Here is a 15,770-nt window from a genome sequence, read left to right on the forward strand (position 1 = left end):
CCCTCCTCCCTACCCCTTCCCCTCCTTCCCCTCCACCCCTCCTCCCCCCTCCTCCAGGACTTCGAGGAGCAGTATGTGCAGGTGGGGCCCGGCCGTCTCTTCGTGGGCTCCACGCAGCACTTCCTGCAGGACGGCCTTCCCACGTTCCTGCGCTGTAACCACAGCATCCAGTACAGCGCGGCCCGGGGCCTCCAGCCCCAGCTGGTGCAGCGCTTGCGGGCCTCGGCTATCAGCTCGGCCTTCGACCCCAAGGCCGAGGCCCTGCAATTCCAGCTGACCGCAGCCCTGCAGGCTGGTGAGGCCCCCGTCCTTTGTCTCCACTCCCCAGACACCCACCGGGGGCCCCCGATGCACCTGGCCGAGAGCCAAGGTGACACCCCACCTCCTGCGCCCTCTCACCACGGACCGGAAACTGGGGACTGGGACAGCTCACCCCCTGGTCCACTCATCTCCAGCCTGTCCCTGGTCCTGTCTAACCATCCACACCCCCAGCGGGGACACAGCTCTTCCGGCCGCTCCTGTTCAAACCCCCCCAGAGCCTTTTCCCAGGCCCCATGGGGAAGGTCCAGGTCCACCCCCCAAGCTGACGTCCAAGACTCCAGCCATATGCCCCCCGTTCTCAAGGGTGCCTGCACCAGAGCTCCCCCCGCCCCGGGCAGCCGGGAGCCCCTGTTGGGACGCCTGGAGACCCCCATGAACATGCCATATAATCTCAACCGGTGGATGGTAAAGATCTGTTACCATTATTTGAGGTCCCCGCTTGTTTTTAACATTGAACGTGGGACAGCGGTAAGAACGTAGCTTTGGGGTCAGTCAGGCCCTCATTGAAACCCAGCCACACCATCTCCCAGCTGTGGGACCTTGGGGGCGATGCCCTGGCCCTCTCTGAGCCTCAGTGTTCCCACCTGTAAAGTGGGCACAACATCACCTGCCTCGCAGGGTATCAGGAATAGCGGTGTTTTCTCTAGAACCCTCGCCGGGCACCCGGGGATCGATTGCTCTGTCCAGCATGCTGTCCTTACAGAGATTTCGGTAGTTGGTCTTTTTGTCTCCAGACCGCAGCCTGCCGCCACCCCTCGGTGTGCTCGCTGCCCCCATCAGATGCTGTCATTTGCCCATTCTGCACACCCCCCACCCCGGGCACAGCCGGGGGCCACGCCCACTCCTCTGGATTCTCAGAGTGCGCTTTTGCACGCATGGGCATCCGGTGGGCATCCTTCATGATTTCCCCTGCGTCTGTCAGCTTACACTCCAGCCAGCTCGTGTGGCACGAGCCACAGCCAGCGCCTCCACCAGGCCTGAGCTGGGAACAGGCTCGCTGACTGGCTGGGCACGGGCCTGGCTCAGGGCCGAGGGGACATCGGCCTGGCCAGGCTGGCAGGAGGGAGGCGCATTCGGCCGGGGCTGCTGTCTGTCCCGGGGCACCTTGGGTACGGTGCCCTTGTGTGCTTAGGACCTACCCCCTTCGCCTTGCAGAAGAGAATGAAGTCGGCTGCCCAGAGGGCTTCGAGCTGGACGCCCAGGGAGAGTTTTGTGTGGGTGAGTGCCCTCCCCTCCCCTGGCATGGCCGAGGGAGGCCTCTCAGCCGGGGTTGGATGATGTGTCCCGGCCGGCTGGCAGGAGGGCCTGTGGGTGCAGACCACCAGATCCCGCCCACCCCCCTCTTCCCAGACAGGGACGAGTGTTCGGCCGGCCCCAGCCCCTGTTCTCACTCCTGCCACAACGCACCCGGCCGCTTCTCCTGCTCCTGCCCAGCCGGCTTTGCCCTGGCCAGGGATGACAGGAACTGCAGAGGTGAGTGGGCCCGGGTGCAGAGGCTCTCCTGGGAGGTGGCCTGGGTGTGTGGGGGGCGCTGCAGAGCCGGGACCCTGGCCAGGGGCACCCGCCTCAGGACCTGGCTCGTTCCCGATGGCACGGATGCCAGCCTGGGGGTGGCGATGCCCCGTTTCCCCTGGGAACTTCCTGCTAGGAGGGCTGCAGATCAGAGAGGCTCAAGTCCTGGGGGTGCTGGGGAGCCCCAAAGACATACACGTGCCCACTGCGTGCTCGTGCATACGTGCCCACCGAGCCCGGACACGGCCTCAGGCGCTTTCCTAACATGGCAGTCGTTTCCAGCCAGCTGGGGTTGGAACGCAGTGGACACCCATCTGTCCCCTTAACACAGCTTCTGGACAACAAATCTGACCGTAGGTGCTGTCCAGATGCTGACCCTCCCCTCTGCACCCGTCTGCTTCCACCAGGGAGGCCTGGCATGGCCAAGTCCCCACTGGGCTTTGAGCTGGGTGCCCGAGGGACACTGTCCTCAACCTCCTATCAGGTGCCCCAGGCCAAGGCCTATGGCAACATGCTGGAAACAGCTAACAGGAGAGGTGGGGACCTTCTTGCCAGGGGCTCCTGGGCCGGGGGATGAAGCCTGTGCAGTTAGGTTGGCCAGGGTCAGGGTGGCGAGGAGGGCCCGGGGGACACGCGTTCACGCAGCCCCCTGCCCCCGTTCGCCCTGCCAGATGTGGATGAGTGCGCGTGGGATGCCGACCTTTGCCAGCAGGGACAGCGCTGCGTGAACCTCTTCGGGTCCTACCACTGCCTCCCCGACTGCAGGCCTGGCTTCCGGGTGGCCGCTCACGGGGCCGGCTGTGAAGGTGACAGGGGCGTGACGTGGGTGGGGCTGTCCGTGCTCCGGTGGTTGCCTGGGTTCAGCGGAGGAGGTGCTGTGTGCCACGGGGACTCTGGGCCTTCGGGGGAAGCAGAAGGAGCAGAGAGGCCGGGGAGAAAGCTTGAGCTGGACTCAAGAGGTCTGAGGCCTGGCCTGGCCTAGCCTGGCCTGGCCGCTGGCAATTTGAGGACCCTGGGACAAGTGTCTGTTCCCGTCCAGACCTTAGGTTTCTCATCTCATGAAGGGGGACCAGGTCAGGGATGGCAAACACATGCTGTGTCTGCTGTCGCTTCCCCGATTTCCCCTTGTGGATCGTGGCCCGGCCCAGACACAGCCTCCGGCTCCTTCTTGACACAGCTTCTCCAGCAGCCGCTATGAATCGGCTGCAGTGAGCCTTTGAGAGAAGCTCAGTGCCTCAGTGCCACCCCTGGAAGGGTGACCCCGCCCCCGGGGCTCTTCCGGCTCCAGCCTCCCATAGCCTCCCCATCACGATCACGATCACAGCTCCTCGGACAGGCTCCTCCTCTGAGTGGTAGGACCACCTAGTGAAGGGGCAAAGTCTGGTGGAACCGGAACTCAGAAGAGGAGGTCACCCCATGTCCGTGGCCTCAGGGAGCGCCCTGTCCACCTAGACGGCTCCTCTGCCCTCACCGCCTCCTCTCTTACCAGTTCTTGGCGCTCTTTCCCCCCATCAGGCTCCTACCCGCTTCACGCGCGCGATCCAGTTTTCTCCCCATGGCCCCGTGAAGAGGTCCCATCCTGACCCCTCTGCACAGATGAGGAAACTGAGGCCAGGACAGGGAGAATTCCTTGCTCAGGGACTAAGGGATATGACAGAGCTCAGCCCAAACCCGGGACTCTGCCTCCAAAGCCCCTCCTTTCTTTTGGATCCAGAACCTTCTCACCCTCCAAAGTGGGTGTGATGAGGAGAGGTGGTTGCAGGCAGGGGCCTTCTACCTGGTGGCACTCAGGTTGGAGAAGGGGACAGGGATGAGGCCCAGATGTGCAGAGGCATGCTGTGTCTGTTGGGGGCAGGGGGAGGGGCTCGGCCCCACCTCTGTCCGCACCCCTGCCTCCCCAGATGTGGACGAATGTCTGGAGCGGTCTGACGAATGTCACTACAACCAGATCTGTGAGAACACCCCAGGCGGGCACCGCTGTAGCTGCCCCAGGGGGTACCGGCTCCAGGGCCCCGGCCTGCCCTGCCTAGGTATGGGGCCACTCACCCCCTGGTTGGAGCCCTGGTCAGCACCCGCTGGCTGACCCCGCAAGCAGCGGGTGTTTATGACAAGGGTGTCGTTGAGTTTTGCGAGTAACCCAAACAGCAGCTAACACTGCCCGTGCGCCCACCGCGTGCGCGGGTCGGGGCTCTGCCGCTGTCTGGCACCGAACCTTCCCGGGGAGCCCGGGAGGAGGAGGTGGAGGAGGAGGGTGGGGAGGAGTGGGGTGGGTCTCAGGGAGGCTTAGCGGGGAGAATGGGCCTCACCGGGATGCTGCGGTACAGGGGGGAGTCTGGGATGAGGCTCAGAGCTGGGGAAGGCTGGGGCCTCTTTGCGCAGCAGAGGCAGGAGACGGTCCGGGAGAGGCAAGGCTTGCAGGCAGGCCTGGAGGCAGTGGGGGAGGCAGCTGGATTCTGGGGAAGGCGGGAGACCGGGAGGGATGAGGCGGGGGGAGCTGTGGCGAGCCCTGAGCCGCCCTTGGCTCCCTGCCTGGCCTTGTCCCTTTCCAGATATCAATGAGTGCCTGCAGCTGCCCGGGACCTGTGCCTACCAGTGCCAAAACCTCCAGGGTGGCTACCGCTGCCTGTGCCCGCCGGGCCAGACCCTCCTCCGTGACGGCAAGACCTGCACCCCCCTAGAGCAGAGTGAACAAAATGTGACCACTGTCGGCCACCGGGGCCCCTTAGTGCCCTGGCTGCGGCCCCGTACCCCTAACCCCAGGGGCTCTTACCAGGCCTGGGTCTCCCTCCGGCCGGGCCCCGGAGCCCTGAGCAGTAAGGGCCGGGCCTGGTGCCCCACTGGCTTCATCCGGCAGAACGGCGTCTGCACGGGTAAGGCCAAGCCCCAGCCATCCCACTGGGGACACGCCCCACTCCAGTGTGTCGTGCGCCCCGGCCCGGCGCATGGGCACCACACCCCATGTTCAGAAACCCGGGGCTCACGGCAAGCAGGGTGGGAGGTGCCGACAGTCACTTTCGTGGCTATGTGCCATCGGGAGGCCCTGGCTGTACTAATGGGCAAGGGGCTTCCAAGAGGGGGGAGGGGCTCTTGGCCCAGAGAGAGGGTCTGTCCCCCGGGGCAGATGTTCCCGGGGAAGCCACTTTGGAGAAACACTGCTTTCGGTGCGTAGAGGTGAAGCAGTCAGGGAGGGAGATTTGCAGGAGCGTTCCAAGTTGATCTGAGACCCTGAACGGAGACTGGTGGGTAGGGGGGTGGGGTGGGGGGAGGCTAGGGACAGCCCCCTCCTAAATCCCCCCCGCGGAGGCTGGCGCTGGGCTGCAGAGGCAAAGGGGAGACAGTGTCGAGGGCAGACGTGCTTCAGCATTCCTGCCTGTGCAGAGGGGTCTGGGCAGCGTCTCCCCACCAGGCCCTGTGAACGTGGGGTGGGCAGGGCGGAGAGAAGGCGTGGGCCGCCTCAGCCAGAGACATCCCCTTAGCCTGGCGCCCTGGGCGTCTGTGACTCAGTGCGTGTCTCTGGCCCCATCCCCCCCCACCCCTGCGCCTGGGCCAGACCTGGACGAGTGCCGGGTGAGGAACCTTTGCCAGCACGCCTGCCGAAACACCGAGGGCAGCTACCGGTGCCTCTGCCCCAAGGGTTACCGCCTCCTCCCCAGCGGGAAAAACTGCCAGGGTGAGCCGTGGCCCTCCCCCCCCCTCCCAGTGCGGGAGGGACCAGGACAGGGCTTCTCACGGGTGGGGCAGGGAGCCGAGCTCAGAGCACCCCAGGGGCCCACAGCCAGGCAAGCCGGAACGAAGAGATGGGGGGGCGTGGGCAGGCTGAGAGCAGCCCTGGGGGGCGTCCATCGCAGCCCCGCTGTGTGTCCCTGGACAACTCACTTCCCCTCTCTGAGCCTCAGCCTCCTGGTGAAATGGGGCTGACGCGCTCCCTTAAATGGCGGGATGAGACACGTGGAGGGCGGGCCCAGAGCCAGCTGCTGGTGGGAGCAGCGGAGCACTCCCCTTGATGTGCTCCAGGGGGCTAGTGCCCCGCTCCTCCTCCCCACCCCTGTAGAGTGGGAATCTGCCTCCAGCCTACCTTGCCCGTGTCCATCCCTCACTTTCTGCCACGAGGGTCTGTGAATGTCCTCCGAGGAGGGCGGGGCTTCCACTAGGGCAGACAGGGGTCACGGGCAGTCTTCACTCGGGGTCCAAGGGCAGCCGTCATCTCTCCCAGGCTGTGCAACCCAGCTCTGGGCTCAGGAGGTCCCCAGGGTGCCCCCCTAGGGAGATGGGGAGGTGCTCGGGACCTGCCGCTTGGGCTATCATAGGTCAAGGTGGCTGGGTTCAAGGGGAGAGGGGCTGCCTACCTCCCTGGTCCCCCAAAGGCATTTTTCTCTTTAGCACCTCCCTTCCCCCCGCCCCCACTCCCATGCCGTCTCTGGCTCCTGCCCTGGTCCCTTCCACTTTACTCCACTGTTTCACTCCCCATTTCTGTGCCAACCTCCCCCACCCAGACATCAATGAGTGCGAGGAGAACGACGTCGAGTGTGGGCCCAGCCAGATGTGCTTTAACACCCGCGGCAGCTACCAGTGCGTGGACACGCCATGTCCGGCCACCTACCGGCAGGGCTCCAGCCCAGGGTAAGGGCTGAGGCGGCTGGGGGTGAACTGGGGCACACTGCCAGCAGCTGGGGGCTTACATTCTGGCTCCTGGGCGGCCGGAGCCTGCCCCCAGAAAGGCCATGTCTCAGGCAGGGGCCAGTGGGGTCACCCCTGCCAGGACTCCCGAGTGAGGCGACTATGCCCACAGGGCAGCGTACCTCCCCGCAGCCACACGGGTGGCAAGCTGACCCGAACGCTAGCATTTACCGCGGTGACGCTGCGGCCAGAGCAGAATCCTGGGGGGCGGGGATAGGCCAGAGGCCACACAGAATTGGAGATGAACACGTGAGATGTAGGGGAACACATGACTATGTACATAAAACCCTAGACATGGACACACACACACACACGCACACACACATAAATGCCACCCAGAAACCCCCCCAAAACCCCAGGACTCAGACACACACTGGCGCACGAACACGAAACACATCTCCTTCACCCCACTCCCACCGGCCACAGATGCTTGGAAGGATGTGTGGACTTGGGGATCTTGGCGGACACAAGCTGTAGCCCCAGCAGTCAGGGAAGGTGACTTTGCCCAGGCAACTCTACCCCTCAGGAAGACCAGGCCGGGGGTGGGGACACCGATGCCCTTGGCAAGGCTAAGCAAGCGTCTTTGAGCCCCACCACCCCTGCCCCCTTGCAAATCCAGAGCAGATGACTCGGTTCCGGGGCTGCAGGCAGGCCTGGAGGGCCCCAAACTGTATTGCCGCCCTGCGCCCACCGGCAAGCCCTGGAGCGTGGGTCTGGAAAGTTCTGTGGGGTTATGGGACCCGCTCCGATGGGAAGGCTTCTTTGGGCCTCAGTTTGCGGATCTCTAAAGTGGGCTAATGGTGCCTGTAGAGAAGCCACTGGGGGGCAAGGGGCCGGGCGGCGCACGGGAGAACCGCGGGGCCTGGGGCCGAGGTCCGGTTTGCAGACCACGCTGTGACGGCACCCGGAGTCGATCCGTCTGTCCCGCCCGCAGGACGTGTTTCCGACGCTGCTCGCAGGACTGCAGCGCGGGCGGCCCCTCCACGCTGCAGTACAAGCTGCTGCCGCTGCCCCTGGGCGTGCGCGCCCACCACGACGTGGCCCGCCTCGCCGCCTTCTCCGAGGCCGGCGTCCCCGCCAACCGCACGGAGCTCAGCGTGCTCGAGCCCGACCCGCGCAGCCCCTTCGCGCTGCGCCCGCTGCGCACCGGCCACGGCGCTGTCTACACCCGCCGCGCGCTCACCCGCGCCGGCCTCTACCGGCTCACCGTGCGCGCCGCCGCGCCGCGCCACCAGAGCGTCTTCGTCCTGCTCATCGCCGTGTCCCCCTATCCCTACTGAGGGGCGTGGTCGCTGGCCGCCGCTTTGGGGGCCAGTGACCTCCAGGGATGGGGAGGGGGGCCAGGGAGGAGCCGGAGCGGTCCCCACCGCCCGCCCGCCCGCCGGGTGGCTCTTGCCCTCACCACCTGCTGTGGCAAGAAGCGTCACCCCCCCCACACACACCTTGTGCGTCATTGAGCCCTTCAGCAAACACGACCCTGTGCAACCTTGACCCCAGGACGTCAAGGACCCGATCTCCCCCCACCCCCCGCGGAGGTGGAGCTGGGCACTCAAGAGTCTAAGGCCGTCCTTGGGTGGTGAAGCCTGCTTGTCTGACGGGGGCACCTCCAGGCTTGCCCCAAACTCCAGGGAGACCTGGGCTGGGACACAGCACACCAGGAGGCCCCAGGGGAGGGACAGACCCCTAGAGGGTGACAGCAGCTATCCTCTGCCCACAGAACGGTGTCCTCCTGAGCCCCGTGTGTGTGTATGTATAACATAAAAACGTTTCTTTTTAACCAACTTCATCTCTTCGTCCAGTTATTTTGCTCTGGTCAGGAGGGGCTTTGGCTGGACCACCCTTCTGGTCCAGCAGCCCTGGGCCTCGGGCAGGAAGGTGCTCCCTGGTGGAGGTCCCGGGAGAAGGTGGGGGAGGCTGGAGTCTCCGCGGGTTGGGGGGAGGAAGAGGGAGATGCTACCTGAAAGGTAAGCATGTTGGGCCAGATCCCTGGGGCCTCTAGGCCATCGCAGGGACTTTGGCTTTGACGGAATGAGCTGGGAAGGGACAGGATCAGAACATCTATGTACGTAAGGGCACGTCTCCAGGGTGCTGGGGAGGGTCTGAGTCACCAGGGACTCTGCAGAAGCGCAGGGAGCTGCTTCTCCGCCCACACCCCCGACCCTGCCTCAGCCACCACCCTGTGGCCGCCGCCCTTGGCCACAACCTCTGGCAGAAAGAGGCTCAATCGCACGTGGTTTTGAAGAGGAGAGACCCTTCCTCCCCGTTCCCCTTGCTCAGTGTGACACCGTCACCTCCCCCTTTGTGTCCTCATTCTCTCAGCCGGGCAGGGAGGGATAAAGCTGTCTTGAGTTATTTCTCACTAACGGGTGAATGACAACCAGACTCTGTAAGCAGAGACTTCCAGCAGTGCTGCATGAAACGGGGAAACGGCTGTGTCCATTTTACAGATGGAGAAAAGGAGGCTCCGAGAGGGGGCGTGACGCAGCCACTAGCCGGATAGGCGACTGGTTCATGGTTCAACTGGCCCTCCGGATTTCCACTGGACGGCCCCACCTGAACCTCCCCGGGGCATTTCCTCCTCAAAGCTATTTTGTTCTCCTTGAAGCCAGGGGTCTGCGAACTTTTGCCGTGAAGGGCCAGATAAAGGAAAGCTTTGGGCTTGGCGAACCTCGGCTCTGTTGAAATCACTCCCCTCCCCGCGGCAGCGCTCGAGGAGCCACACAGCACACGAATGAATGAGCGTGGCTGTGTCCCAATGAACTATGACTGGACACTGACGTTGGACGTTCATACAGTTTTCACATGTCACGAAATACTCTTTTGATTTTTGTTTTTCCCCCAACCATTTACAAGTGCAAAATCCATCCTGAGCTTGCAGGCTTCACAAAAACTGGCGGGGGGTGCTGTAGTCCGCCACTCCGGATTTAAGCCACGGAAGTCACTAACGATGGAGGAGAAACTCGAGGGGGCGGGGTCCGGCAAGCCCCCCACACACACCCATTTGTCCGGCGCCCACCTGTGAGGACCTCCCTTGGGAGAAACGCCCCTCTTTGTGCAACCCTAGGGGCCAGAGGTCACAACCTGCGCCCTGCCGTTTGCTGGGCTGTTAATTTTTTATGGAGCCCGTGAAAAGGTCAGCCCCAGGGTGAGGCACTGCAGAGGTGAGACCTGCGGAGGGGAGGTGCTGCCTCCTCTTTCACCCCTGCTGCCTCCTGTCTGCTGCTTCCCAGTCTCCCCCTGGCCCTTCATGTTTGCAAACCATCTGTTGGCATGCCCAGTGCCTTGTGGGCCCGAGTTTTCCTTCTCCCAGGAGACCCAGAGGCAAGAAAGAGTATGCCCATTTCAAAGATGAAGGAATGGGGGCTCAGAGAAGGCAAGCCGCTAGCCCAAGCTCACACAGCCTGCAGGAAAGAAGAACTCAACTCAGGCTCTCTGACTCCAGAGCCCGGGGAGTGTTAGCCTGCAGGCCCCCTGTCTCCACTCCCCAAGAAAGGAGGATGGGAGGTGAAGGAGGGCCAAGAACAGGATGAAGAGGAGGGACCGCGACAATTCAAGACAGTTCAAGACCTGAGGAGCCACGAGGGGAGTGTCCATTCAGTCCTGCCTCCCCCACCTTCCAAATGGCCATCTGAGCTGGTGGAAAGGGCTGATTGCTCAAAGTCTGGCAGTGAGCCAGTAGCAGACCTGGCCTGGAATCCGGGCCGTGAACTCTCAGGCTTGTGCTCCTCTGCCCCACCCACCCCTGCCCAGATCCACAGGGAGCAGATCCAGGAGCAGAGGAGGAGCCAGCCCCAAGGGAGCCTTTTCCACTTCTGCTTTTCTAGCTGCCGACCAGCTCCCGTCATTGGCCAGGGCCCCATCCAGCCACCCCAGCCCCCAGCACCACCTGACCTCCGGGCGGAGGCTGTCCCGATCCATCAATGGTGATAAACAGCCCTGTAGGTCACTCATTAAACTCCCTGATGCCGGTTTTTCCAAGAACCCAACAAACAAATGGACTCTGTGTTCCCTCTGGGCAGGGACTGGCAACCTGGGGGTCTGGCCTAGAGGACACTCTTGTTCCTGGAGCCGGTGCCCAGGCCTGGGCAGCAGCAGAATGGTATCCAGTGCCAAGCATGGGATGGTTGTGCGGTGAAGTGTCTGTGGTCTCCACATTCCCAGGCCCCTGTGTGACTCACAGGCGCGAGCCCTCGCGTGGCAGGGGAGACACGGAGGACAAGAGGGGTCTGCTCCTTGGTTAGATGCACAGGCTGCATCTACGTTCAGACAAGTGGCGGCAATAGAGCCGACCCTTAGAAAAGCCACCCCGGGGACGCCTGGGTGGCTCGGTCGGTTAAGCGTCCAACTTCGGCTCAGGTCATGATCTCACGGTTCGTGGGTCCGAGCCCCGTGTTGGGCTCTGCGCTGACAGCTTAGAACCTGGAGCCTGCTTCGGATTCTGTGTCTCCCTCTCTCTCTGCCTCTCCCCCACTCATGCTCTGTCTCTCTGTCTCTCTCTCTCTCTCAAAAATTGAAAAAAAAATTTAAAAATTCTTTTAAAAACGCTTATCTACAATATCATCACATCAAATTAAAAATTCAACAATCCTGTCAGTGTTCATTCACGTTTCCAAGTGGTCACAAAAAGGGTGTTTCTTTTATGCTTTTTTTTTTAATGTTTAGGCTTAAAAAAGTCAGGATCCAAAGGAGGTCTACATATTGTGATTAAGTACATCCTTTATGTCTCTTTGAACCCTAAGCCCCCCTATCTCCTTTTTTCCCCTGTAAAAAGTTAAAAATCAACTTTACTGAGATATGATCATTCCAGGAATGCAAGAGTTGGTTCCAGGCTTGAAAATCAATCAATGTAACTTACCACGTTCATAGAATAAAGAGAAAATCATATGATCATCTCAATAAATGCAGAAAAAGCACTTTATAAAATTCAGCCCATACTCATGATAAAAACTCTCAACAAACTAAGAGTAAAAGTGACCTTCTTCACCTGATGAAAAGTGACTATGGAAGATCTACAGTTTGGGGCACCTGGGTGGCTTGGTTGGTTAATTGGCCCCACATGGCGGGGTAGGGGGTGGGGGAGGGAGGATTCTCTGCTCAGGATTCTCTCTCTCTCTCTCTCTCTCTCTCTCTGCCCCTCACCGACTCATGCCCTGTCTCTCAAAATAAATAAATAAATAAACTTAAAAAAGAAACCCTACACTAACATCATAGTGGAAGACCGAATGAATGCCTTCCCCAAGAATATGAACAACACAAGGATATCAACCTTCACCATTTTTATTCAATCTTATACTGGGGGTCCTCACCATTGCAATAAGGCAAGAAGAAAAAGCACAGAGATAATACAGGGAAAAGCAAGATTGTCTCCATTCACAGTGGACATTATTGTCTACATAGAAAATCCTAAGGTATTTACAAATATCTACTAGGATTGGGGTGCCCGGGTGGCTCAGTCGGTTGAGTGTCCGACTTCGACTCAGGTCGTGATCTCGCCGTCTATGGGTTAGAGCCCCGCATCGGGCTCTGTGCTGACAGCTCAGAGCCTGGAGCCTGCTTCGGATTCTGTCTCCCTCTCTCTCTGCCCCTCCCCCACTCACACTCTGTCTCTCTCTCTCTCTCTCAAAAATAAATAACATTAAAATAAAAGTCAGGGATGCATGAGTGGCTCAGTCAGTTAAGCGTCTGACTTCGGCTCAGGTCATGATCTGGTGGGTTCACGAGTTGGAGCCCCACATCGGGCTCTGTGCTGACAGCTCAGAGCCTGGAACCTGCTTCGGATTCTGTGTCTCCCCCTCTCTCTCTGCCCCTCCCCTGCTCATGCTCTGTCTCTCTCTCTCTGTCAAAAATAAACATTAAAAAAATTTTTAAGAAAAAAACCCCAAATATCTACTAGGATTAGTCAGTGACGTCAGCAAGGTGGCTGAATATAAGGCAAATATACAAAAACCAGCCGTATTTCTATATACTAGCAACAAACAACCAGAAAATGAAATTTAAATCATGTACAATGGTATCCAAAAATTTAAAATACTTAAAATAGGAAGAAGTTTAATGAAAGATAAGCAAGAACTGTACATTAAAACCTACAAAACATTGCTCAGACATCTGAACCAAGATGGATCCTTTGACACTCCTGTTGAAACTGAGGACTTTTATACCACCCATCAAGGACACACCAACCGGCCGGGTTTTCCTCTTCTCTGAGCAGAATAAGGCCCAAGAATAAGCCTCCAGCTGGCAAGTCATATAACCTGTCTGGTAAAATATCCATCCCAAGGCTGGGCTCTGAGGCTGGTTTAAAGCAAAAATTGAATCCATCACAAATGAAGATCATCTCAAGATGTAACCTCCTATGGATTGGCCTGACCTCCCTTCTCATTGCTCATGTAAATAGCAACTAATACTTCTCTTCTTTTTTTTTTTAAGGTTAATTTATTTCTGAGAGAGAGAGAGACAGAGTGCGAGCAGGGGGAGGGGCAGAGAGAGAGGGAGACACAGAATGTGAAGCAGGCTCCAGGCTCTGAGCTGTCAGCACAGAGCCCGACGCAGGGCTCAAACTCAAAAACTGTGAGATCGTGACCTGAGCCGAAGTTGGAGGCTTAACTGACTGAGCCACCCAGTTGCCCCCAACTAATACTTTTCAGTAAACAGCCTGAAGTCTTTTTAAATGCTGGAAAATGTAAGAAGATATAAATAACTGGAGAGGTATACCATGATCATGGATTGAAGAATTCAATATTGTTAAGATATCCATTCCCCCCCACCCCAAGATGCTATATAGATTTGTTGGAATTCGCAATCAAAATTCCGGCAGGCTTTTTATGGAAACTGGCAATCTGTTTCTACTATTTATATGGAAATGCAAATGAGCTGAAATAGCCACAATAATTTTGAAACGGGACAAAATTGGAAGATACAGCCTATCGGACTTCCAGGCTTACTATAAAGCTGCAGTAACCGAGATGCTGTAGTATTGGCATAAGAACGAATAGATCAGTGGAACAGAAGAGGGAGTCCAGAGACATAGTCACACTTGCATGGTCGGTTAATTTGCAACAAATGCGCCAATGTAATTCAATGGAGAAAGGAAAGTCCTCAACTAATGTGACTAGACCAACTAGGAACTAATATGGGGGAAATGAACCACCAAAGGGTTGAAGAAGGGTGTGACTTATTCTGCGTTTTTAAGAACTCTCTGTTCTTGTGCAGAGAAAGGATTTGTGGGCGGGGAGCAGGAGACTGGAAGAGAGAAGCAGGGAGATGATCAAGGAGGCTATAGCAATGGTCTGAGTAAGAGAAGACAGGCCAGTGGGGAGGAGGTGGAGACGGGAAGGAAAGGGCAGGCTCTGGATACACGCAGAAGATTCGAACTTCTCAGTGTCTCCGCTCGGTCAGGCGTACGTGCCGCTGTCCTTTTAGAGGCACCACCCAAGGGCACTTACCTAGGAGGTGTGCAGGGTCCTTCAGGAGCCCTGACCTGGGTGTGGGTGAAAGGTAAAGGCCAAAGTGGCTCAGCCCCAGGTAGGGGAGCCCCTCTGGCCATGCCCCGGCCGTGGACCCACGACCTGTTCTGCAAGGTGAGGGCCAGGGCAGGGTGTGGATGTCCACCTGGCAGATGGAGGGGTGCATGATGAAAGTGGCTCATCCAGAAGCCGGCCAGTCCATCCTGGCCTTGATCTCTGCCTCTCAATCACCCTGGTGCCCAGTGGGCGGGACCCCTGCTAGCAGTTGGGCCCATTTTCCTCTTAGGAGAGCTGTGTCACCAGCTCCTGTGCGTCAGAAAGGGACAGTCCCCTGGACTGGAGCCATTTCTGCAGCAGAGCGTAAAGGTCCCTGCAGCCTGGGACCCTGGGACAGAGACCCTGGTGCCTCTATCAATTCAACCCAAGCCCGAGCTAGAGCAGAGGGTTTGGCCGGAGCCTCAGACCCTGGGGTCTAGTCCTGCTCTGCCACTAACATGCTGTGTGGCCTTGGGAAAGATACACCCTCTCTGTGCTGCAGGTTCCTATCCGTAACATGGGGATAACAGTCATAGTGGCCTCATATAGGGGGATCGTGAAGAGCAAATAAAGCTAAGAAGAATAAAACCGTGCTTCGTGATACCCACAAGGGTGTGATTGAGCCCCAGATCTACCCAGATGAACTCACTTCCTCCTCCATCCCGCCGCCCCTCCCCCATCTGTCCTAGACTGACAGGGGCTTATCCCTCACCCCACCCTCTTCCTAAGGTTTGGGTAATGGGGCTTCTCTCTGGAGCCACCACTGGCTCTGGAGAGCTTGGGGGAACATCAGGCCTCCCTGCCTCAGTTTCCCCCCCCCCACTTGCTCTGCAGTAACTCCCAGGAGGTGGTCTCTATTCACCCACACCCTCCCCAACTTTCTCAACCAGCAGTGACATCTTAAAGGAAGAAACAAAGACCCAGCACAAAGTCACAGGACGGTCCTTCCCCACTCCTGCTGGGGAAGGAAGCCGCCCCAGGCTGCACGCCCCAGGCTGCAGGCATGTTGTGTCGGCTGTTCCTCACTTGCTTCCTGCTAGTGTGGAAGGCCAGGGGCTCTGCGAGGCCCAGAGGCGGCTGAGTGAGTGGGTTCCGGGGCCAGCCGCCATCTCGCCTGCTGGCAGGAAGGTGCCTGAAGTCACCCAGCCCCACACAGCTCTTGGGGCGCTTCCTTGCCATCACAGCCACTCCTGGGGTTTGGGTGTCTGAGGCTGGGGCGTTCACAGGGACCAAAAGCCGTGGTTCTGCTTATCAGTTGCTTTAATGCCTTTTGCCTCCTGATGGGCTCACAGCCACTAACCTGGCAGACGTGCTTGGTGGCCAGGCAGGGATGCCCAGGGCTGGGATGGGCCGGGGCGGGGGCGATGACTGGGAGGACTAAGTGACTAAGCCAGCAGCCTTCACTCCTCTCTGCCAAGGGTCCCCTTCTCTGTCTGCTTCTTGGTTGCAGGAAGGGGACAAGGCTGCCTCCTCGACACCACCTATCCCCCACCTTCGCCCCCACTTTTACAAGATGGCTGAATGGCAAACCAGCAGTATGGTCTGGGGCTCCCACCTCCCGGGGGGGGGGGGGGTCAGGGCCCAGAGGACTTGGGAGTCAGTCCTAACCATGGCGTTGCCTTGGACGGGTGGGCACCTGCCATTTCACTCAGCTGTAGCGGCAGGGATTGGTGCTTTGGGGCCTCTAAACCAGGCTGGGGAACTTCTGACACACGGAACCTTCTGCAGGCCAGACCGGGGTGGCAAGTCCCCGTTTCTTTT

The 15,770-nt window shown here is 59.3% G+C and overlaps 1 protein-coding gene across 1 annotated transcript in view; it reads left to right on the top strand.

The window, feature by feature from the left end:
* The window catches only part of HMCN2 (hemicentin 2), a 143,174-nt gene extending 134,883 nt beyond the window's left edge, over positions 1-8,291 (top strand). The window contains exons 89-97 of the mRNA XM_049630227.1: positions 58-295; positions 1,477-1,539; positions 1,672-1,794; positions 2,505-2,639; positions 3,735-3,863; positions 4,383-4,703; positions 5,384-5,503; positions 6,327-6,453; positions 7,445-8,291. Coding sequence (XP_049486184.1) covers positions 58-295; positions 1,477-1,539; positions 1,672-1,794; positions 2,505-2,639; positions 3,735-3,863; positions 4,383-4,703; positions 5,384-5,503; positions 6,327-6,453; positions 7,445-7,790 — 1,602 coding nt within the window. The 3' untranslated portion in view covers positions 7,791-8,291. The remainder of the gene's footprint in view (positions 1-57; positions 296-1,476; positions 1,540-1,671; positions 1,795-2,504; positions 2,640-3,734; positions 3,864-4,382; positions 4,704-5,383; positions 5,504-6,326; positions 6,454-7,444) is intronic.
* Positions 8,292-15,770: the final 7,479 nt, after the last annotated feature.

Source organism: Panthera uncia, chromosome D4, assembly GCF_023721935.1.
Source record: "Panthera uncia isolate 11264 chromosome D4, Puncia_PCG_1.0, whole genome shotgun sequence".
NCBI lineage: Eukaryota > Metazoa > Chordata > Mammalia > Carnivora > Felidae > Panthera > Panthera uncia.